Source organism: Gopherus evgoodei, chromosome 4 (assembly GCF_007399415.2).
Source record: "Gopherus evgoodei ecotype Sinaloan lineage chromosome 4, rGopEvg1_v1.p, whole genome shotgun sequence".
In the NCBI taxonomy this organism is placed as follows: domain Eukaryota; kingdom Metazoa; phylum Chordata; order Testudines; family Testudinidae; genus Gopherus; species Gopherus evgoodei.
In genome coordinates, this window is record NC_044325.1 from 33,643,330 (window position 1) to 33,667,868 (window position 24,539).

Sequence of the window (24,539 nt, forward strand, 5' to 3'; positions counted from 1 at the left end):
GAGGAGGGTGTTGATTGTTGTAGCAATGGAGATATACCTGCAGGTTTTGCATCTGTTGTTCTGGTCTTGCTTTGAGTTGGTGTGTCCTGGTCTGTGGTGAACTTGCTTCTGATGGTGAGCCTGGAGAGTTTAGGGAGTTGTTTAAAGGCCAGATGTGGGGATTCAGGAAAGATTTTTTTTTAGGATGGGGTCCCCATTGAGTATGGGTTGTAGTTTGAAGATGCCCACTATGGATTCCACTGTGGTATGGTAGCTGAAAGCTAGGGGTATGTGGTGAGACAGAGTTTTATTTCTATACTGAAGCAAGTTCTCTTGGGATATCTGGGTGGCCTATTCCATGATGTGATATACTTCTGTGGTGGAGTGTCCTTTTTTGGTGAAGGCAGTTTTGTGTGTGCTAAAGTGTATATCCCAGACTTTCTCCTTAGAGTAATTTCTGTGGTATCTGAGTGCCTGGCAGTAGATAACAGATTTCTTGGTGTGTGATTACTGTATCTCTGAAGGTATGCTTGGTGTTCTCTAGGTTTCTTGTATATAGTTGTCTGTCATGTTCCATTGTTGAAGCATGGTATCCAGGAAGTTGATGCTAGTGTGGGAGTGTTCCAGAGAGAGTTTAATGGAGAGTTGAAGTTGTGGTAGAAATCTATGAGAGAGTCTGGAAATTCTTCCAAACAGTGTTTGTTGGCCTGCATGTGCACAGTAGAGCTATTTGTGCTCTTGACTGAGAATATATGAGACAGTGCAGGTCAATGCCTCTCCAGTTCCTTTTTACCACCACGTGGCCTGAGTCAGAATCCTGTGTCTTCCTTCAACTCATTGTACAGTCTGTAAAGACATTTGTAAATAGTTCTATTTCCTAGCTTAATAGTTAATTAAAAGTCATATTATGCTTACTTTAGTGTGTTTTCTTTCCCCTGTTGGGGAACACCACCATGGATCCAGGACTATGCCCAGAGTCCCGGAATCGGAGCAACCAAAACCTAAGTTGGAGGTGCAGACTCGGGGGTGGATTTAGGGATGAGGGGTTTGGGGTGCAGGAAGGTGCCCTGTGCTGGGCTCTCAGCCAATGGGAGCTGCAGAGCCAGTGCTTGGGGCAGGGGCAGCGTGCGGAGCCCCCTGGCTGCCCGTGCGTCTGGGAGCCGTGCTGCTCAGAGTGGAGCAAGGCAAGCCTCTGACCCCGCTCCCCAGCTGGAGCACTGGAGCAGGGAAAGCTCCTAACCCCGATCCCCGGCGGGAGCTTGAGGGCCTGATTAAAAGGTCCAATGGGCTGGATGCGGCTCATGGGCCATAGTTTTCCCACCCCTGTACTAGATGCTCTGGTATATCTGCAGAGACAGAGGAGCCCTGACAGATATTCAAGGAAATCTGAAATGGGCGAGGTAATATCTTTTATTGGACCAACTTTTTTTGGTGAGAGAAACAAGCTTTCAAGCCACACAGAGCTCTTCTTCAGTATCCTGGGACCAACGTGGCTACATGCACACTGCAGACAATCAAGGAGTCATGCTCCTTGTTCCTTAGGGTATTACCGCCCCCTTACCCCAAGATTGCTGTATTGATTCCCTTAGAGTCCCCTCCAACTGGTTGGTACCTTTTTCTGGCTTTATTGGGGTCTGTGGGATCCTTATGGCAGGTGCCTGGACACTTCTCAAGAATTGTACTGCTCTTCTCCCTCCTGCCAACTGGGTCTGTCAGGGTATAAGGAGGAAGAGGTTGACCTGAATCCACAGATTCCGACAGGTGTCTCCTCATCATCCTTGTATGAAGTGATCAGTCCTTCCTTGCCATCTCTACTGGATTACCATTGGCAGTACCAGGAACTACTACAGAGAGTTGCCAGTGACCTCCAGATTCCACAAGAGGAGGTCCAAGACCCTCAGCGCTGGCTTCTGGATATCTTACAACCTAAGAGACCACGTAAGGTGTGTCTTCCAGTTAATAAGGCCGTACTAGAACAAGCCAGAGCAGTATGGCACACTGCAGCATCCTGTGCCCCTATGCCAAAAATTGCTGAGAGGCAATATTTTGTTCCTGACAAAGGAACTGAATTTTTATTCTCTCACCCTGCTCCCCAACTTACTAATGGTACAGTGCCTACAGAAGAGGCTCGGACATACTATCAAAAGGCTATCCCAGCAGATAAGGGCTTTAAGGGACTGGACCTCCTGGGGAGGAAAGTCTTACCTTCTCTTCCCCATGCTTGCAGTTTTGTGTCATAACTACCAGGTTCTGTTAGCGAAATATGACTCTAACAGCTTCCCACAAAGGACAGAACCCCGTTTCAGTCTCTTTTAGATGAGCGAACCGCCAGTAGCAAAAACAGCTCTCCAGGCCACGGTGGATATGACAGACATAGCTTCCACAAGTCTGGCCACTAGCTTGGTCAAGAGGAGTGACTCTTGTCTGCAATCATAAGGGTTTCCTAGTGCGGACCTCCCCTTTGAGTCAAATCTCTTCAATGAAAGAAACAGAGAGTCCTTTTATTCATTAAAGGACTGGAGATTGACTGTGCATTACTTGGTGATTTATAGTCAACCCCCAGGAGGAAACACCAGAGACAATCTTATAGACTAAAATCACCCCCTCCTCATATATCTTATTACCAGTGCCCAGCCAAGCCTCTGTGGAAACAGCGTTCAGAGGCCTTGCTTCATAACGCCCTCCACTGCCACAGCCTTTTCTCACTCTCAGCCACCCACCAACGGCTATTTTTGACATACTAGTCGAGACCTGCCTACCACCACTGAAGCCACCAACCTCTTCCTCCCATTATTTTTGGGTGATGTCTCTCACTCTTTGCCCATAACTGGAGGTTAATTATAAAGGTCAGCTGGAGATTATCCTTCAGGGATGCTCTATGGAGTTCCTCTCCTTCCCAGTCCCACTTGGGGGACTACTCTCACAAGGTGTTTTTTCAATGGGAGGCAAAATCCCTCTTACACTGAGAGGCAATAAAATGTGTTCCACCTCAGTATCAAGGGGAGGGAGTTCTACACCTTGTATTTCCTCATTCCCAAAAAAGAGAGAGGGTGTAGACCGATTCTGGACCTTTGGCAACTGAGCATCTTCATTCGAAAGCTGAAATTCCAGATGATTGTCATCAATAATCCATGCTCATCAGGAAAGGATGTGGTTCATGGCTCCCAGCATGAAGGATGTATATTTCCACTTGAACATTCACCCTGTGACGGGTTTGGTCACAGAGATCCCCTTGGGACTGTTACCTAATGTGCTTAAATTATCTCTGAGCCCATTTTCCGTGCTAGCTTGGGACTTCAGAATCCTGCCTTGTTGAGCCAGACACACTAGCCAGCTTCAACACAGGCTCAGGGTCTGGGCCATGCCTCCAAGGCTGCAGACTTTAACTAAAACAGCTCAGCAGTTTACCTGTCTCCAGCACCCAGACACGCAGCTCCCAATGGGATCCAAACCCCAAATAAATCCATTTTATTCTGTATAAAGCTTATACAGGGTAAATTTGTAAATTGTTTGCCCTGTATATCGCTGACGTATTAATCACTTACTCTGGGTTTATCAATAAACAAAAGTGATTTTATTAAGTATTAAATGTAAGATTTAAGTGGTTTCAAGTAATAACAGCCAGAACAAAGTAAGTCACCAAGCAAAATAAAAATAAAACACACAAGTCTAAGCCTAATACATTAAGAAACTGAACAGGTAATATCTCACCCTCAAAGATGTTCCAATAAGCTTCTTTCACAGTCTAGACTCCTTCCTAATCTGGGCCCAATCCTTTCCCCCAGTACAGTCTTTGTTAGATCCAGCAGACATCTTAGGTGTTAGGTTTTCTCATGAGTAGTATCCCCTTTTGTCCTGCGCTTTTCTTCCCCCCCCCCCCCCCCCCGTTTTATAGCTTTGGCACAAGGCGGGAGTCTTTTGTCTCTCAGTCCCCACCCCTCCTTCTAAATGGATGAGAACCAGATTTAAGATGGATTTCATTATCAGGTGACATGTCACTGTAAAACCCCTAGTCTCCATTCCTCATGGGCTGGCCCACACATATACAGGAAGGCTTTCAAGTAAGTAAGGCCATTTACAACTGATGTTTCTGGAGCATCCTTGATGGTCTCCACTTAATATGTTTACATCAGAGATACACATTTATATTTTATTCTCCTAACTCCAGATATAGAAATAATACATGCAAACAAATAGGATAAACACACTGAGGGTACGTCTATACTACCCACCGGATTGGCGGGTAGTGTTCAGTGTATCGGGGATCAATTTATCGCGTCTCGTCTGGATTCATCACAATAAAACATGAGTCATTCTCAATGCACTCAACTGGTTCACAGAGTTCTGATTCTGGATCTCCTATGAAAGTTAACCAGTTATCCCATTAGCATCCAGCATCTTCCAGCTCTGATAATGCAGGAGAATAGTGGTATCAGATATTCCAACCCAGACTCTTTTTGCCTCACATCTTGGTATTTGGATGGGTCTCAGACATAGAGCATGTTTGGAGGCCGTTCAGATTGATCTTAAGAGAAGACTCCATCAGAAATTCCATCAAGCTAAATGGTGGCATTTCTCTACCTGGGTGCAACAAGACCAGTTATCTCCAGAGATAGCAGGTATTCCTGCTATTTTAGATAATCTCCTCACTCTCAAGACACTGGGCCTTTCTGTTAGCTGTCTTCAGGTCTACTTAGCAGCAATCAGTGCTCTCCACCCACTGTTCTATTTTTAGTCACCTGATAACCAGATTCCTAAAGTGCCTCACTAGAGCCTTCCCACCAGTAGTGAAGCCAGCACTTCAATGGTATTTCAGTCCTATACTTTGAATACTTACCAGGCCACCCTTTGAAGTGTTGGCCACGTGCTTGGTGTCCACTAGTCTGTGAAAGTTGCCCTCATCGCCATCACATCAGCCAGAGTGGTGTGTGAGATGGGAGCACTTGTGAATTAGTGAACTGGCCAACACTGCTTTTCATAAAGATAACACATCCCTTCACCTCTATCTGAAATTCAGCCCCAAGACTGTTTCTGAGTTCCACATAAATTTATCTATTGTATTGATATTCATTCTGAAACCTCCTGCCTCCAGTGAGGACAGGGCATTTCTTTTCTTCAATGTCCGATGAGCTTTGGGTTCCGCTTGCGAAGAAAGAAGCCATTTAGAAAAATACCTAGATTATTTGTAGTTGTAGGAGAGTGAGCATGAGGGACAAGCAATATCTGTTCAGAGAGATTTCTAAGTGGATTTCTGGATGTATCCTCCTTTGCTATCGGTTAGCCCATCTCCATCCCCTGGATGGAGTGAGAGACCATTCTTTAGGGCACAGGCAATTTCAGTAGCATTTCTCCAAGAAGTACCTATACTGGACACTTGTAACACTTCCACAAAGCATTATACTTTAGTCCAAACCTCTTCTACAGACTCAGTCTTTGGAATGACAATATTGCAAATATCTATACTACCTGTGTCCTTGTACCCACATGTGTAATACACGTAGGTTCACACATCTCAAAGAACCTACAGTTACAGGTAAGTAACCATCATTTAATTAAACTGGAGAGGGAATCAATAGATACACATTAACATTGTGGGTGTAGCTTAAAATATTTGCCTTCAGACTCTAACATCTCAAAACTCACCTTTTTATTTATTTTTTTATTGTCTAGTTGTTTCATTTAGCACTATGGACTTCTGTGAGTGGAGCCCATTTAGTTCTTCTGTCTGCTTTTTAAAGAAATACTATAATATTTATAGGTTTGTATATCACCTCTCTGAAGTGTTTCTTTAAAGCAATAACGAAGCCAAGTTTCTTAACAGATGCATTAATTCCATTTCTGGCAGCTTTTGGTAGTGCCAGCAGTCTTAACTATGTGTTGAAACTTCTTTATTACATAAAAAATAGTTAGTCTTGGAAATAATTTTGTACCATTACTTTAATGTCTAAAAAGACGTGGAGATCAACTTGCATTGATAATAGCTCATCTATTTAAAAAAAGTAAGGGTAGAGGAGAGGCACTATTCTTGAGATCAAACCTGCTATTTGTCTAAAACGATTTCACGGTTTCATGGTAACTTTCCTGTTAAATTTGAGGCATCTTTAAGAAATAAAAAATGTCTAAATCTTAGACAATCCTTAGTTCCCTCTCAGTAATTTAGTATAGTTTAGGCAAATTCCGTAATACCTCTAAGGCAGTGTCTAGTAGTGGTGAGAGAAATTTAGCTCATTAGTAAGAGCTTGATTGTAGAGTAACCACGAGCACTGAGTAAAGAGCAGAATATAGGTGTTCTACTCCAGGAACAGACCAGAGACCAAATTCTGACTGGGTCACAATTTGATGCCTGGTTTCCCTTTGCTTTGAGAGAGTGGGAGGGTCCTAGCTCTATACCTGGTACAGATTTTACTTTTCTACCCTCATCCCCAACCCCTGCACCAGAGGGGAGTTGTGGCCTCGTAGAATGTGTCTGGATAACTGCTTTCTGCAATCTGTTGCATAGGCTGGCAGGGGCCTTCAGAATTAAGTAATTGGAAATAAACATTTAAAGTGCTTAGGAAATGATGAGAGCGATGGTCCACAGAAAAGGCAGAAACTGGAGTGGCTTTTGGTTTTAATAGTGAGCTGTACAGTACAGCATCAGTAAGAGAAATCTTAAATATATCTAATGCAGAGATAATGCAAGTGGGGTCCAAACATTGCTAAAATGTAATCAATATCCTATTCTTGTAAGCTGAGGGAAAATCTATTTTAATATACCCTTGTTGCTATTCATGAATGGCTGCAGTTCATGCACACTTACAAGTAGAGTGGGAGGTTTGTTTAATTGTGAATACTGCCTTTTTTTACAGCTGTCAAAATTACATGGTATTTGGGATATTTGGCCTGTTCTGATCGGTCTGGTGCTTCTGTTCATTCTGTTTTGCCAACTTATTTTTTTAAAGGCAAATCAAAGTGCTGAAATAAAACTAATCATTGAAACTAAAATTCTAATATGTATAGAGATTTTCATTTTTTCTGAATATTAAAAATATACTAATAATCAGAGGAACATTTGATGTTATGTACACCATTCTGAAGGGTAATATGCTCCACTTGTATTTTAATAAATATGAAAGTTTTTGTTTTTGACAGCATTTTTTGTCCTCAAGAAAACACAGAAGAAGCCCTATTGTTGTTGCTGATTAGTGAATCTATGGTAAGTTAAACAGCTGCTTTAAAAAAAAAATTATGTTACTTCTGTCATTTGTCTTTAGTGCACATTTTGTCTCATTTCCTGTTACGAAACTACATGAGCAGTTCCTTCTGGAACTAAAGCTATTGCTACTCTGACAGGGAGCCAGCAGGAAGAGCTGTGAGTGTATTATGATTCTGAGTTCCTCTTTCCTTTTGAGACTAAGTGCATTGTCTCTGAGCTGAACCTGCCCTTCCTTTAGTTTTAGAGAGGAGAGGTAGAGTCTGTTCCCAAAACCAGACCATTCACTTGGCATCACATCAGTGTGGACAGCTGTTACAGCAGCTGCTGCCATTCAGACAAGCAAATCTGAAAATTCAAGTAGTTTTTGTTGTAATTATGAAAACCAAAAATTAGATACATATACCTATTCCAGGGGTGGGCAAACTTTTTGGCCTGAGGGCCACATCGGGGTTGTGCAATTGTATGGAGGGCCAGGTAGGGAAGGCTGTGCCTCCCCAAACAGCCTGGCTCCCGCCCCCTGAATCCCCCCCTTCAGAACCTCCAACCCATCCAACTGCCCTCTGCTCCTTGTCCCCTAATTACCCCCTCCCACGACCCCCTGCCCCTAACTGCCCCCCGGGAGACAGACAGCATGGGGCTACTGAGGGGTCAGACGGTGCTCATAAGGCCTAGTGAGAGAGGACAGACTGGAGCAGGAACTGAATGGGAGTGGAGGCACAGGGCCACCTGAGTGGAGGGGGTGCAGAGCTACAGAAGGGAAAGGGTGTGGCTGAGTGAGTGCATGGACACATGGGGAGAGGAGTGTAGGACCACATGGGGCAGGGGATAGTTAAGTGGGGATACAGTTACGGGGACAGGGGGTGGGGGTGCATGGACACATGGGGACGGGACAGGGATGTGGGGACACATGGGGATGGGGAGAGTGGGTGTCTGAGTTGAGGTCGAGGGACAGGGGGTGCAAGGACACAGGAGGGAGCATGGGCACTGGGGCAGATGTGCCTGACTGAATGCGAGAGGCTAGACATCATCCAAGGTCTGCATGGGGGACATGCCCTAACAATCCCTCCCTACACCCCCAAAAAACCTGATCCATACTTTTCCTACCCATACCCAGCAACCCTTCAAGTTCATACCCAGACTTCTTCCCAGCAATTACTTCCCTCTCCCTTGGCTCCTCCATTACCCCTGACTCCCCAAGTCTTTGCACTGCTTAGACGGTTCTGTACTGTAGTTTAAATGAATTATTATTCCGAGTTCTGTCTTAATATGCCAAGCAAGGAATCTGTTTGTCAAAAACATTTCCTGAATCTTTTATTGTCTGTATTGTGACAGACATAATTGCTGACAGGTATTTTGAAATAAATGGCCAAAAATAATTTAAACTGGTGTGATTACAGTAAAAGCTGTTTTATCAGACATTTCACCAACCGGAAAGCTCTATAAACCGGCATTTCTGATCTTAATTGAAATATCAGCGTATAGTCCGGTTGACGTGGGGCTAGCAGGGGGTTGGGGCACAAGAAGGGGTGCTGAGTGCAGGCTCTAGGACGGAGTTTGGGTGTGAGATGGAGCTTAGAATGCGGGAGGGGGTGTTTGGGGTGTTGGCTCGAAGGGCTGCTCACCTTGGGCAGATCGCCGCAAGCGGCAACCTGTCCCAGCTGCTCCTACACGAGGCATGGCAGGTGGTTTTGTGTGCTGCTTCTGCCCGCAGGCGCCACCCCGAGCACTGTCTCTGCAGCTGCCATTGGCTGGGAACCATGGCCAATGGGAGCTGCGGTGCAGTGCCTGCGGACAGAGGCAGCACACAGAGCCACCTGCCACGCCTCTGCTTACGAAAAGATGGGACAAGCTGATGCTTGCAGGGAACCGCCCCCAGATCCAGCACCCCTTCCCATGCCCCCAGCCCCCTCCCACAGCCAAAATCCCTCCCACAGCCCACGTTCCGCACCCCCTCTGACTCCCCAGCACCACTCCCTCTTAGTTAACCATCAATTTTCACTTACTGGCACCCCTCATTCCCTCAACATGCTGGATAAAACAGCTTTTACTGTATGTTGTATTATTATGACAATAAAATAGGCAGAATTTTGCAGAATTGTAAAATATTGTGTACAGCATTTACAATTTTTGGTGCAGAATTCCCCCAGGAGTAATCATTTCACTTTGTGTAATGAATCTGAAACTTTTTCCGTACTTATATTGAATCAAAGGGTGAAATTTTCAAAAGCACTAAGTGCTTTAATGTATTGCAGTAAATTATAAAAATGGGTATTTTGGTCATTTATTTTTAAAACTCATGAAAATATTTTCACTACTTCTATTTAGCTGAAAAAACTTATTGATAATATGATAGCTCATAAATATTGGTATTGCTATAATCATTTTTCCTATTTGAAACAATCCTGATACAGAACATTTCCAGAAATTGCATAGTCTCCTAAATAGATAATTTCCAGTAGTCAATTTTTTGCCACCTTGAATGTCCCCTCAATCTATCTGAGTCAGAAAGGACACTTTGATGGGTAAAGTTAAATGGTAATCTTTAAGAAAAAGACAACTCTAGAAAGATATATAGCTGTGATTTGTAAGTGCGATTGTCTTATAAAGTTCAGCTTGTCTTTTACATTTAAGAGTAGGAAGTGTCTCTTACTGTTTAACATTATGATAGTTGCACTGACTGCTGCTACCACAGTACTCTCATTCGTAGTGCAGAGAGCCAGCTGCAATATTATCATTGTTGCTGTTATAAGGTGCCCTTGTACTCTGGCTCCCATACAGGTAAAGTACATGCCTACCTTTGCTTTGCTTATCTAAGTAAGATCCTGTAGAGAGGTCAGACTCATAAGCAGTTCTGAGTCACTGGACCTTTAAAGTAATTACACATATGTATATGGAGGTTCTTTTCCTACTTCAAGCAATTTTAAATTTGTTTTTAATACTTAGGGTGGGAGAATTCTCCCTGCTCTCACAGTGGTATAGCCTGCCATGGTACCAGCCACAGTGTTTTTGTCACAGCTGACTGCACCTGAGAGGCAGGAAGCAGTCAGTGCCACTAACATGATGTTACCATGATGACATATGCAACCATAAAAGTAAGAGATTTTGAAGCTGACTAAATATTTTTACAGTGGAGAATGTAAATGCCAACTACTTGTTGATCAAAATAAAACAAATTCTTCTACACATATGGGAGTACATTTTCAAAGGAAGATGTGGGTAGCTAAGTTCACAACTAATGGAATATTTGTGCATGTAACTCCCCATGTACCACTTTGAAAATTTACCACTTAGTGTTTGATTATCCTGATTTTATTGACTTTTTCATCCATTGTTTTCAGAGCCTAAAACGTTAGCCAGTTAAAATAGCTAAAAAGTACTTCAGATTTTAATGTGTGTGATTTTTCGTCTTCCTATAAGGGAGGAATGAAGGCTGTCCATTCTGACATCTAATGTGAATCTATAAACTATATAGAAATTAAACTTAAGTCGAAATAAAAACAAGTTGCTAGAAATAATGTTTGGTTTCTGGCTAGATGAGACTAATAGGTGAATAAATGCAGTTGTCAGCTTGTTCTTCAGTTCCCTAGAAGGTCCTCTGACTGTCATTAATATTTAAACACAACAAAACAAAAACCTTGGGCTCCTCTCACTTCAGATCTTTAATTTGTTTCACATTATAGTAACCCATAAAAATTCAGGTTTGTAGTCTACAACAATGAAATTTGAACTGAAATTCTAAATTTGAATGTAAAAGCATATAGAATTAGAGCTTTTACTGTAATTAGAGGACATCAGGACAAGACATATTCAAACTGGTGGTTTTGTGATAACAAGATGTGTTGGAGAATAGAAGAGGTTGGTTTTAGAGTAACCTTTTAAAGTTCTAGGCAGTGGCATACAAGTGGTCTTCTCGTTAAGTCATAGCACTGGGCATAAGAAGACTTGAATTTTATCTCTGCTCTACAAAAGACTTCCTCTGTTATCCTGGGCACATTGGTTTAATCTGCCTGTACCTCAGTATGCCTGTTTGTAAAAAGGTATATTGTAATTCATTAGTCTTTGTAAAATATTTTGAAATCCATCAGATGAAAGGCACATAAGAAGTACAGTATGTTGTCAATATGCACACGTTTCTGTGCAACACTTGAACCATAAGATTGAAGAGGCTGAGCTTCTTGTATAAGGCCCTTCTTATGGAGTTTACATTGAACTGTGTTGGTGCGGGTTATCTTTGGAAGAGACTGTTTATTCATTCCATAGAAAGGACACTGTCATGACTTTCAGAAGATGAAGTAAGTGGAACAAAAGAAGGATGGAAGACCCCAACAGCCTGTCAGCAGCCTCCAAGTTGTACATTATTTTGATGCAAAAGACAATACAGTAACTCCTCGCTTAATGTTGTAGTTATGTTCCTGAAAAATGTGACTTTAAACGAAACGATGTTAAGTGAATCCAATTTCCCCATAAGAATTAATGTAAATGGGGGGTTAGGTTCCAGAGAAATTTTTGGCACCAGACAAAAGACTATATTTTTATATACACACACACACACAGTATAAGTGTGTTAAACAAACAATTTAATACTGGTACACAGAGATAATGATTGTGAGGCTTGGTTGAGGTGGTGAAGTCAGAGGGTGGGATATTTCCCAGGGAATGCCTTACTGCTGAATGACGAACTAGCAATTGGCTGAGCCCTCAAGGGTTAACTTGTTAAAGTAGCCTCACACTGTACAAGGCAGCACAAATGGAGGGAGGGAGATAGCATGGCAGACAGAGACACATACTGTGTGTGGCAGAGAGAGATGCTCCTTTAAGTATGCAGGCCCCACTCTAAGTACACTGCCTTTTTAAGTAGATCAGCAAGCTGAAATGCCAGCTACTGCCAGGAAGCTCCCTCCATCCTGAGCCCTATCATGTCCTCCCCCCCCCCCGCTCTATGGAAGATGGGGTAAGCGAGATGCAGGAGCAGAGGGGAGGGGAGCACCCTGACATTAGTGCGCATACACACCCCCGCACAGAAAGCAGGAGGCTCTGGGGAGCAGCTCCAAGGCAGAGGGCAGGAACATCATGTGGCAGTGAAGGGAGGGACAGCTGAACTGCTGCAATTGATAGCCTGCTGGGCGGCTGCCAAACAGGGAACTTAGGGGAGTGGGGAACTGATGGGGGGCTGCCAGTCCACCCTGGTTCCAAGCCTTTACCAGGTAGCTGCAATGGGCTGCTCTTCCTGCAAGCAGTGGACAAAGCAGGCAATTGCCAGATGACATTATAAGGGAGTATTGCTCAACTTTAAACGAGCATGTTCCCTAATTGATCAGCAACAAAACAGTGTTAACCGGGACGACTTTAAGTGTGAGGAGTTGCTGTAAAGCACTAATTATACCGGAATCAAACTGCAAAGTATCGCTTCAGCTTAGATAATTTTTAACAAAATTATTTTCCTCTGTTTTATACAGTTAAAACATAACAATGAAAGTAAATCAGTTACAGAAACACTGGATTAGGGTTAATTCGTATATTAAATCCCTCACAAAAAGTAGTGTGAAAAAATGGCATCAAACAGTCTTTTGTTTAAATACAAGTAATCAAATGCAAAATGAGTAGCAGTTGCTATCTTGTTTGGTCACTTGCTTCCAGTGATGATTGATATGTTGAAACATATTAATGACCAGAATCAAAATGTGAGTCAGGTTAGACTGACACCCTAGGTTTCTTCTTGGTGTTGTCTTCCAGGCTAACCGTGATGCTGTACTGAGCAGAATACCAGAGCACAAAAATGATCGCATCATCAGTTTGCAAAGTGCATCTGTGGTCTACGATTTGCTTACAATTGCCTTAGGGAGAAGAGGTCAATATGAAATGCTATCAGAGGTACGTCTTTAATAGTAAATATTTCCAGTGCCATGTCTTCAATTTGTTTCCAGTTGTTAACATATATGAAATGTAGATGACAAAACTGTCTATGGTCATTTGAAAACAAAAACTGACATGAATTTACTACTCTGTTCAGTTATGTTGTAGTAAAAGGGTCTAAACAGTTTCATAAAAAATCTTCTACCATAACAATTGTATTATAAATACATCCTCATTAGTGAGTAGCTAGAAAAGGAATTTATGAAACTATTTATTTTGAGGTAAGTATTTTATATAATTTCCCCGTTTGGTCTCATAGCATTGGGACTGCTCTAAAATGCTGTTCATAATAATAATAATAATACTTGGCTTTTACATAGCTGATAATGAGCTTCTCCCTCATTAATTGTCTCTTCACATCTCTGCCATAGAAATTGCATATGATGCCTGAAGAGTTTTATTTAATTATATAATATAAAAATCTGTTCTTTTTAGATATGCCTTTTTACATGTTTAGGGCATTTTAAAGTGTATATCCTATTTCTCAAATGCATAATGGCTAATCAGGCTCTTTGCAGAAGAGAAGGTTTTTCTCCTGCTTAAAGCAATGCTTTGAATTCAGCAAAATGCCATTAACTGAGATTCATGGTTAGCCATCTGTATCCACGATGAGCCCTTAGTCACACCTGAATTCTAGACATTTCGCTTGACAGGGAAAGCCCATCAAGGATTTGATTAGCTGGTTAGTAATATGCCGCAGAACATTCACTGGAGGATTCTTTACTTAAAATAAAAATTCAATAGTGTTATGTCTGTGAAGCATTTCATAGCAATATCTCCTCATGCTCAACTCAGAAATGGAAGTATTTCCTCCTGTAACCAGCGTTTTTCAGCATCAGGTGGTCTACACACAACTTTTATCAGAGTGATAGTAGCCCTTCCATGAAACCAAACAGTATAAAAGCTTAGGTAGGGCTTTCGTTTCTCAGCATAATCTTGGATTGTCAAATATTTTAAAATTCTTTCCAGTAAATGACTTTGTTTCCTAAATTGTATATCCACTATGTGGTGTTTACATAGAATTTGTTTGGAGCTTCATTTGCCAAGCATGTACCCCAATGTATTAATGTAGGCTCGTGCACTTTAGAAATTAATGGCCCAAGGTTTGTCCCAATGTCTTCCAGTGCATGTAGGCATGTCAATTATACTGATAAATCATGAAACTTCCTCTGATTTCATGGCTCTTGTGTAGGACTCCTCATATGGTTAAAATTAAGTCTTTGCCAAAATGGGGCCTAACCCTTCATAGGTATAGTCCACTGCAGTACTATAGGGTTATTTTATACATCAAGCCACTTTTTAGAAGCCTAACTTTAGTCACACATTTTGAAAATCTTGGCCAATACATAACGTTTAAAAATACTGATACTCTGGCCATGAAGCAGCTATCCTGTATGTGGAAAAACAACTTCTGTAAAGACATTATCAGAATAAAATATATGTCAAAATACAATGCCTGTTTTTGATGGAAAGATACAAATGTACTGTTCTGTCAGATGTTCTGTAAGATCTATTCTTCTCTCCTATCGACAAAGCATTCAACTAGCTCTTAAATCCCATGCACTATTGTCCAAAATATTCCAGAACATCCAGGCCTTAAGAAGCTGATTTTTTCCAACCACCCATGGCATTGTGCAGCTTATCTGCCTTCAAATTCTGTGGTCACCAACCAGGAGCCTCTAGCTTAATTTTATTATTAATATAAATATAATAGAATTTGAAAAGTCTTTGATCCATTAGTGTTAATATACTTCAGCTTGGTCAAAAAGGAGTTGGTAATTCCCATTTATAATTAATCTATCTAAATATTAGTCCAGCAGAGGAAATTTCCTTCCAGATAGCCTGTCATCCTGTCTTGACCTGACCTTTCCTTTGGCTCCACCCTGGAGCTTTGTATCACCTTTTGTGTTCTGGAAACCAGATGATTGTCTATAGGTGCTCCTAAGAGGCAGCCATCTTTTGGCGCCAATAACAGTTTTTGCTCATGCAGAAAGAAATGAAGTGCCTTCAGTAGAGTCAAGGAATAGATCTTTATATATATTTCCTGATTTCTTTAGGTTTTTTTTTTCCCCTGGCCACAATAGTAAGGGTTTTATTTACATTTATAAAGATACTTCTGTGTATAACATTTCAGATATTCCCAAAATCATTGAGTAACTGGAACTCTATAATGTGTGCTCTCGGAATTAGCATAGAAATCTTTATTTATATAGTTACTGTGATGAAGTGTATTTGGTCCTCCATGAATTCGGGGGAGATCTTTCTGGACGAACAGCATCTTTCCCCAGGCAGGTCACTAGAAAACAAACCCAGTTCTATCTAGATTAATAGATTTAAGATCATAATGGATTGTTATGCTTATCTATTGTAGTCATTTGCATACAAAGACCTTAAGATTTTGTACAGTAATTCTTGCATCACACCCATACCATCTTTCTGATCTGTAGCATATCTTTTAGAAAAATATCCAGTCTTGATTTAAAAATGTTAAGTGATGGAGGATCCACCACATCCCTTGTTAAGTTATTCCAATGGTTAATCACCCTCACTGTTAAATCGTGTGCTTTATTTCTAGTCTGAATTTATCTTGCTTCAGTTTCCAGCCATTGGATCTCATTATGCCTTTGTCTGCTAGATTAAAGAATCCTCTACTGCCAGAAATCTTCTGTAAATTCAGGTACTTACAGACTGTGATAAAGTTACATCTTAACTTTCTTGTTGATAAGATAGATAGATTGAGCCTCTTAAACTTTTCACTGTGAGACATGTTTTCTAGACTTCAAATCATTCTTAAAGTTCTTTGAACTCTTTTCCATTTTTAAACATTTTTGAAGTATGAACAGCAGAACTAGACAATAGTATTCCAGTCCTTTCCTCATCAGTGCTGTATACAGAGATAATACCCTCTCCCTACAGTTACCTGATATTGCCTCCTTATATATCCAAGAAATGTTATCCCTCTTAGCCACAGTATTGTACTGAAAGCTCATGTACAGTTGGTTATCCACCATGACCCCTAATCCTTTTCAGAATACAGCCCCACAACTCTACCTAATACTGAAAGTGTGACACAGATTTTTTGTTCCTAGGTATATGACCTTGCATCTAGCTGTATTAAAATGCATATTGTTCAGAGGAATATGGTTTACCCAAGTACTCCAGATCATTCTGCAGTAGTGACCTGTCATTATTATTTACTACTCTACCAGTTTTTGTGATCTGCAAAATGTATCAGCAATGCTTTTGTATTTTCTTCCAGATTATTGGTAAAGATGCTGAATAGCATTGGGGCAAAAACAGATCCCTATTGGACCCCATTAGAAATAGCTCCCTTTGTTATTATGATGATTCTCTGTTTATAATTACTTTTTGAGATCTATCAGTTAGCCAGGTCTTAATACATTTAACATGCATTATACTGGTTTTTGTATAGTGTTTGGGTTTTTAATCAGAATGCCGGGTGGTACTAAGTCAAATGTTTTATGAATGTCTCAGAATATTACATCTACAGAGTTGTTTAGACATTATTATGCTTAAAGCAAACTTGTGATCTCTTCAAAAAAGATATTTATCTGACAGAACCTCTTTTTCATAAAAGAGTGCTGATTAGTACAGAGCTACTAACCTTTCATTGTTTTTTCTGATTGCATCCCATATTAGTCCTTCCATGATTTTGCCCAGGATTGATGTCAGGCTACCTGCCCTTTAGTTATCCTGATCATCTTGCTTACCCTTTTAAAAGTACTGGTATTCTCCTTTTTTCTCTTGAGCTTTCCTAGATTCCAAGGTTTGTTAAAAATCAACATCAGTGGTTCAGAATCCTCCTCAGCTAAATCTTTTAAAACTTACTTTCTCGCGTATGTGTATGGCATCTGCAGAGCAATGTTCTGTAGATGCAGTTGTAGGTCCATAAGCCATCTCAAGGCCTCCTCTGTGTCCTTGTCAGATAAACCATTGTCCATTTCACCTCTGAATCCATATTTGAAGCCCTGCATTATTATGTATTCAGTGGTTTGGTTGTTCTCACTGCAGTCGCATGAAAGGTGAGTCTTTGATTTTCCACTTGTGCATGAAGTAACTGCATGGTTTGTTCAGATGCAGTTCAGTGAGGTGTTGATTGTAAAGTTTCTGTCATAATGCACATGGTCTGATTCAGCTGCCTGTCCACAAGTTGACTATGGCAGCATCTTGTCCAAAACTAGTGCACAGTACAGTGCAACTAAGTATACCAGGGTTAAAGCTGATATTCGTAGCACCAGAGCAGTTGGTGCCCAGCTTGTTCCCACTAACTTTTGGATAATGTTGGTGCAAGCCTTTGCTTTAGAGGCTACTTTCTTGAGGTGGTCATGAAAGATCAGTGAGTGGTCAAGAATAATATCGAGATGTGTTGACTTTGGGTCATAACGCACAGTTTCACCATGAAACTAGACAGTGCCTTCTGCAATTCTATTTTCAGGTGGAAAGTAGAGATTGCCAATTGCTCGGATTTGGTCTCAGCCACCACTTTTGGAAGTACTCCTCCATGATCTTAAGGTCAGATATAAGGGTTACTTCAAATTCTTTAAAGTTATGGAGCCTGAGTTGTGAGGGCCAAATCATCAGCATGCAGAAATGTATGTGCTATTGTTTCAGGGATATCGCTCTTGTATACATTGTAGAGTATTAGAGCAAGTACAGAGCCTTATGGTAGCCGATTATGGAAAGCACGTGACTTGCAGATTTGACTTCCGAGGTATACTCACATCTTTTGGCTGCTAAGCTGGTGTTCAGCAGCTGGGGAATGTGAACACGGGATCACTTTGGCCAGGTTCAGTAGTAGTCCATTCTTTCAGACTACGTCACATGCTGCTGACAGGTGGAAGAAAGCAGTACTAGGTCTTGAGTTTTTGTTGGAATCCAGCCTTGGTGTATGTAGTGAGGCCCAGGACCTGGGCACAGCAACTTCCGGGCAGTTGGAAACCAGCTTGCTCCTTGTGTAGGCTGGTATCTGCAGCGGGCCCTATTTGGTTCCGATTCATACACTTCATCACTTGTAGATGGTTCTCAAACAGGAGATTGCCCTATAACTAGAAGGGTCATGTGCAGGTTTTCCAGGCTTTAGGATTTCAATGACTTTAGCTTCTCTCCCCCACAAAGAAGGAGCTTAGTAAAATGGTGTGACTGAAAACATCCCCCATATTCACACCCTATACCCTGCTGTAATAATCTTTATACGAAATATGCCTTTTGAAGTATCATTTGAAAACTAGTAAATATGGTGAAATTTATGTAGCAAAATTATATGTAAAGTTATGAAATCCCCCAGTATGATATTAGCACATGCTGAAAACCACACAGCCCTGCCTAAGCAAAAGTTGTTAATTGGGGCTATCTTAAACAAATGAATGTGTGTTTACCCCAATTCACACATAAATAGTAAACAGGATTCATTAGACAACAGGGGCAGATGGCAGCAGACAAAGCAAATTAACAGTTCAACAAACGTGAGGGGAGAGAGCATGAAGTGTCCATCACTTGACTCCATGTCACCTACCTCATTGTTGGAAAACTTTGCTTTGAAGGGTAATCTTCAGAAGAATCCACTTTAAAAGTTCACTGAACTGTAAAAGAGAACAGAAGGAAACCCCAAATTATCTCTTTCACCTAAGAAGACAGACACCAGCGCCTTTGGGCCTCCTGGAGAGACCCTGACCAGGGGGAAGGGTCAGTCACCATCTTGCTGGGAAACACTGGGTGAGAACGTGCATTTTAAACAAAGCTTTGAATCAAAACTTGCTTGATTAAGTTTTAGACTTTTAGATGCATGTTCTCACTTCTATTTGCTTGTGACAACTTCTAACTTAATCTCTTATACTTGAATTCACTAAAAATACTATTTTCTTGTGTTAATAGACTTTTTTTTAAAATCTAAAGCAATACAATGCTGAGTTTAAACTGAACTGTTTGGTAACTCCAGTTAAAGTAGCAAACGGTTGAATATTGGCTTCATACAGGATCAACAAACCTTAATATCTGAATTGTCCAGAACAGGGCTGGAGAGTGCAGAACACACATTTTTGGGGAAATTTGGGACTGGGAATTTGTTGGAGTCACTCTGCAAGTAGTAATCAAGGGTGATGGAAGCCGAAGTGTGATTGGTGTGTTACTGACAGGCTGCTGGGTTAAGAGCTGCTGGACCAGGGCTACAGCAATACAGAAGTATTCAAAGTATGAACTTCATGCTGGTAGGCTGTTTCAGTGTGACCGCATTGTGGGGTATGCGGTGACACAACCCGTCACTGGTCTGGATTGCACCTCAGAATGTGACAAATGGTCAAAAGTCTTCAGTGTTGGGACAGTGTGGAAGATTGTATTCTCCGCAGTTGTGAAAGTGGCTCAGTCAACTCTTTTGAAGCTCCAGCATGGCGCTGGTTTTAAGTAGAGTACTGGAATTTGAATGCTAATATGGGTCAGTACTGATTTGTGCTGGCTGTTCGAGAAATTGTTATGGACAATCCATGATGCATGTATTGGTGTGCCTGTATCATCTTTAGAGGTGAACCTCAGGCCAGGCTGTAGCCTGTCTTTCAGAATGGAAAGTGCCATGCTATTTTGCAGCAGAAAGGAGGAGTATATCATTTGCTGATGCCCCTGTGTCAGTTCTTCACCTGTGGTATTGTTTGCTGCCTAGCTCCACTGTGTGTAGTGACAATTAAAGTCTCCCACTAATACAGCAGGGTCCTGTGCAGTTAGCAGAGGTGATTGAGGGAACTTCACACGGGGTGGTTTGTGTACATTAATGATGGTAAAATTGACAAGGCACACAGATTGTAGTTGTTTCTTTGTGCACTTTAGGAAGTAGGACCACATATTAGTTGATCTCCTGCTTCATGTATATTGGCAGTATTTTGGGTAGTAATTGCTGGCTATTGTATTGAAGCTGTTGTAGCAATAGGCTTTTTCTTCGTTTGTGGCATAAGTTTCCAGGGGGGCGAGGACGTGGATGGTGGTCATCTTCAGCATTTTCTCCTGTTAGTCACACTTGGAGCATAAGAGGCCTTCAACATTCAATTGGCAGACTTTTACCCCAGGTCCAATCTGCCTAGTAAGTTGGCCCTGAAAAGTCTTTATTTTGTTGCTCTTTTGACTGGGAGGTTGACCGTTAACGTTTGGTCTCTGGTTTAATGATGATAGCGATGGTTTCCCACTTAACAAAGTGGACCACATGAAAGTGGTCATTACCACCTTCCATCTTTAAAACTCTTTGGTGCTGAATTGTCCCGTCCTGCAGGTTTAAAAATGTTGTTCTTTAGTAATTCCTCTTTAATGTCTAGTTAATCTACTCTTTAGTTACTGTTTTGAATTTTAAAATTCCTTATTATCCTTCTGCTGACCTTAGATTTCCATTGGTTTTAGCATTTCATAGTTGGTTTTAGCATTTCATAGTTGGTTTTAGCATTTCATAGCTGATGTATAGTCACTGCTATCAACCTCAACTATCTGCTGCAAGAATTTATCCAGGACCAGCAGCACCTAAAGAAGTTGGCTTTTTTGGCTAGCTCCTCTGCTAGTTAACTCAGCAGGAAACCTGTAATCATCTGATACTCACTGGGAAAGCCCTGGGAGGTCAGTGACCAGTCATTCACCCACAGAAGGACTCTAGCGTAGAGAACTGGGAGAATTATTTCTACTACACTTTTAGTTTCTTTTTTTTTATTCTGTAACCAAAAGCTTGATATCAAAAGGATTGAAGTTGGAGATCTGAAGTTGGCTAAGTGTGACATCCCCCAAGACAAATCCTAAAAAACAAGAATTACCAAGTTGTGGGTCACCTCTTAACCATACTCTAATGCCTACCCAACATGCTTCCAGTGGCAAAGATACACTGCATAGTTGCAATGAATTTTCTTCTATCTCCAGCTGGTAAGGAAATGCCTTTCAAATAATATATTTATCTCCCTCGCTGTATAATGCAGAACCTTAATTACAATGCCATGCTTTCCAACAGTCACATAACACATTCACATTTTGCAAATATTTTCACTTGTGAATTTGTTGACTCATTTGCACATTCACATTTTGCATATGTGAATGTGCAAATATGTCAACAAATTCACAAGTGCAGATATTTGCTGATGTCTCTGAACTTGTGTGTGCATATTTCATACTTCTACAATAATTACTATTAAAGGTAGTGGCTCTGGAACTTGAGGTAAAGTGGTCCAGGATGGACTTCACAGATATTTTTGTTTGTTTGTTTGTTTTTTGTTCTGTTAGCCTAAAATAAATGAGTCTACAATTTTCTGGGAGTTGTGCTTGGTTGGGTGCGGGGGAGGGAATCAAAAAGTAGGTCAGGGGTCTGTACTGAGTATTGAAATTCCCTCAGAATTGTTTATTTAAAGCAGGGGTGGCCAGCCTGAGCCTGAGAAGGAACCAGAATTTACCAATGTACATTGCCAAAGAGCCACAGTAATACGTCAGTAGCACTTCTCCATCAACTCCCCCCGCTCCTAGTGTCTCCCACCCACCTACAGCCCTGCCAATCAGCACCTCCCTCTCCCTCCCCGTACCTCCCAATCAGCTGTTTTGTGGCATGCAGGAGCCTCTAGGGGAAAGGGGAAGGAGTGAGGGCATGGCAGGCTCAGGGGAGGGGACGGAAAGGGGTGGAGTGGGGGCAGAGCCAGGGGTTGAGCAGCGAGCACCCCCGGGCACATTGGAAAGTTTGCGCCTTTAGCTCCAGTCCCAGAGTCGGTGCCTATACAAGGAGCCACACCACATATTAACTTCTGAAGAGCCGCATGTGGCTCTGGAGCCACAGGTTGGCCACTCCTGATTTAAAGCATTGTACTTTAATAAATAGAGCAAATTACCCTGCTATTTCCTGCATCATGTGAGAAGACGATAAATTAACAAGAAAAAAATAGGAAACCTAACCTCTGAATTCTATTTTAGCCAGTACAGCTCTCATCTCAATGAATACAACACCTATAAAAACAGTAACATTCAAATTTATTTCATCCTATGATGTTACTTTTAAAACTCAAGTCAATACGGTTTTGTGGAAAACACTTCCTAGTGTGTCAATGAGCTACCGAATTTTTTCTTAACGCATTTTGGGCACTACCAAAGTATAATTAGTAATACAGATTAATGTTTAATGGGTCAATTGTAAGCCTTGTTGAAATCTTTATGTAGTAAGGGAGCAAATTTATGGCTACTAGTTCCTGTTTTTGGCTTAACCTCTGGTTGGCTTGAGAATCATGGCTATGAAGGGAAAGCAATTAATATTATATGCTTGAATCTGTAAATACTAAAGATATTAACATAGTTTATTGACGTTTTACAGTTCTCACAATGCATTATGGAGTCCAACATTATTTTGAAAGAAGAATATTTTTTGCTGATGCTGTGGACTTGGTTTAAGTGCCAATATATTTGAGTTCACACTTCTGTTTTTGTTCAAATATCACATGGTAAATTCCTTTTTATATATCTAGTGCAGATTATGTTCTTACCACTGTAAAAGATACAAGGACTATCCCTGCCCTGAGGAGCTTACAGTCTAAAACACTGAGCATAGGTAAAATGCAAGTAAGATCCAAAGGAAGTATTGACTTAGAACACTACAAACATGTTAGTTGTTTTACTGTTTTAATAACGTGTTTAAATTGATAAGAACATAAAATGGCCATAATAGGTCAGACCAACAGTCATTTAGGTCAGTATCCTGTCTTCAAACAGTGGCCAAAACCAGGTGCTCAAAGGGAATGAACAGAACAGGGCAATTATTGAATGATCGCCCAGTCATTCCCTTCCAGCTTCTCGCAGTCAAAGGCTAGAGACACCCAGAACATGGGGTTGTGTCCCTCAACAGCTTGGCTAATAGCCATTGAAGGACCTCCATGAACGTATCTAATTCTTTTTTTAATCCAGTTATAATTTTGGCCTTCACAACATCCCCGAAAACGAGTTCCACAAGCTGACTGAGTGCCATGTGAAGAAGTACTACTTGTTTGCTTTTAACATGTTGCCTATTAATATTATTGAGTGACCTCTGGTTTTTGTGTTTTGTGAAGAAGTAAATAATATTTCCTTATTCACTTTCTTTACACCATTCATGATTTTATAGATCTTTATCATATCCCCCCCTTAGTTGTCTCTTTTCCAAACTAAAAAGTCCTAGTCTTTTTAATCTCTCCTTATACAGAAGTTGTTCTATTCACTTAATCATTTTTGTTGCCCTTCTTTGTACCTTTTCCAATTCTTATCTCTCTTTTTGAGATGGGCTGACCAGAATTGCATGCAGTATTAAAGATATGGGCATTCCATGGATTTTTATAGTGGCATTATATTTACTGTCTTCTTATCTATCCTTTTCCTAATGGCTGTTAACATTGTTAGCTTTTTTGACTGCTGTTTCACATTGAGCACATGTTTTCAGAGAACTATCCACAATGATGCCAAGATCTGTTTCTTGAGTGGTAGTGGTAGTGGTTAATTTAGATCCCATCATTTTGTATGTATAGTTGGGATGATGTTTTCCAATGTGCTTTACTTTGCATTTATCAACACTGAATTTTATCTGCCATTTTGTTGCCCTGTCACCCAGTTTAGTGAGAGCCATTTGTAAGTCTTCATAGTCAGCTTTGAACTTATCTTGAGTAATTTTGATTAGTGTTTGTAGGCCAGTTTGGGGCCTTTGATTGTAAATTTCTGGAATTTATTTGTGGGCTTTTTTTGTGTCTTGTATAGTGCTGAGCACATGGATGGCTTAACTAATGGAGAATGACAGAAATTTACATGTTTCAGAGTGGTAGCCATGTTAATCTGTATCAGCAATAACAACGAGGAATCCTTGTGGCACCTTAGAGACTAACAGATTTATTTGGGCATAAGCTTTCGTGGGCTAAAACCCACTTCATCAGATGCACTCCACTCTATGCATCTGATGAAGTGTGTGTTAGCCCACAAAAGCTTATGCCCAAATAAATTTATAAATCTACATGTATTGGAAGGACCAATTGTGAGGTACTGAATTTTACGAAGTAGCAAATAAGTAAACAAACAAAATTTGGGGGAGTGATGTGCATCACAATAAGGACACTTAGAATTTAGTTTCAATTATTTGTACCGTTTCTTAGTATGCTAATAAATGCACTGCAGTATATTTTGTAAGGCTTAGGAGACCATAGTACAAAAATTCCTCACTACAGTGTCCTAGTAAATCTTGTTTGAGCGGTGGGGAGAGACAAACAACTTTTTGTGCAAATTAGTCAGTTTTTAATGGGACTTTGCAGAGACTTGTAGTCTTTTTCCACTTCTGGCACAACTATCAGGATTTACTGTATTCCTTTATGTCCATCCCTATACCTGGCCAGTAAAACTTCTTCTGAAGCCGTTTAAATGTCCTTTCTACTCCTAGAGGTCCATCGAATGGACAGTCATTGGCTAAATGTAGTGATGCTGACCTGTG

At 41.0% G+C, this 24,539-nt stretch overlaps 1 protein-coding gene across 5 annotated transcripts in view; it reads left to right on the forward strand.

The window, feature by feature from the left end:
• The window catches only part of TTC7B (tetratricopeptide repeat domain 7B), a 352,148-nt gene that overhangs the window by 139,847 nt on the left and 187,762 nt on the right, over positions 1-24,539 (forward strand). For all 5 annotated transcript variants that reach the window (XM_030558926.1, XM_030558927.1, XM_030558928.1 and 2 more), the window contains 2 exons: positions 7,111-7,174; positions 12,908-13,045. In XM_030558926.1, the coding sequence (XP_030414786.1) occupies positions 7,111-7,174; positions 12,908-13,045 (202 nt within the window). The remainder of the gene's footprint in view (positions 1-7,110; positions 7,175-12,907; positions 13,046-24,539) is intronic.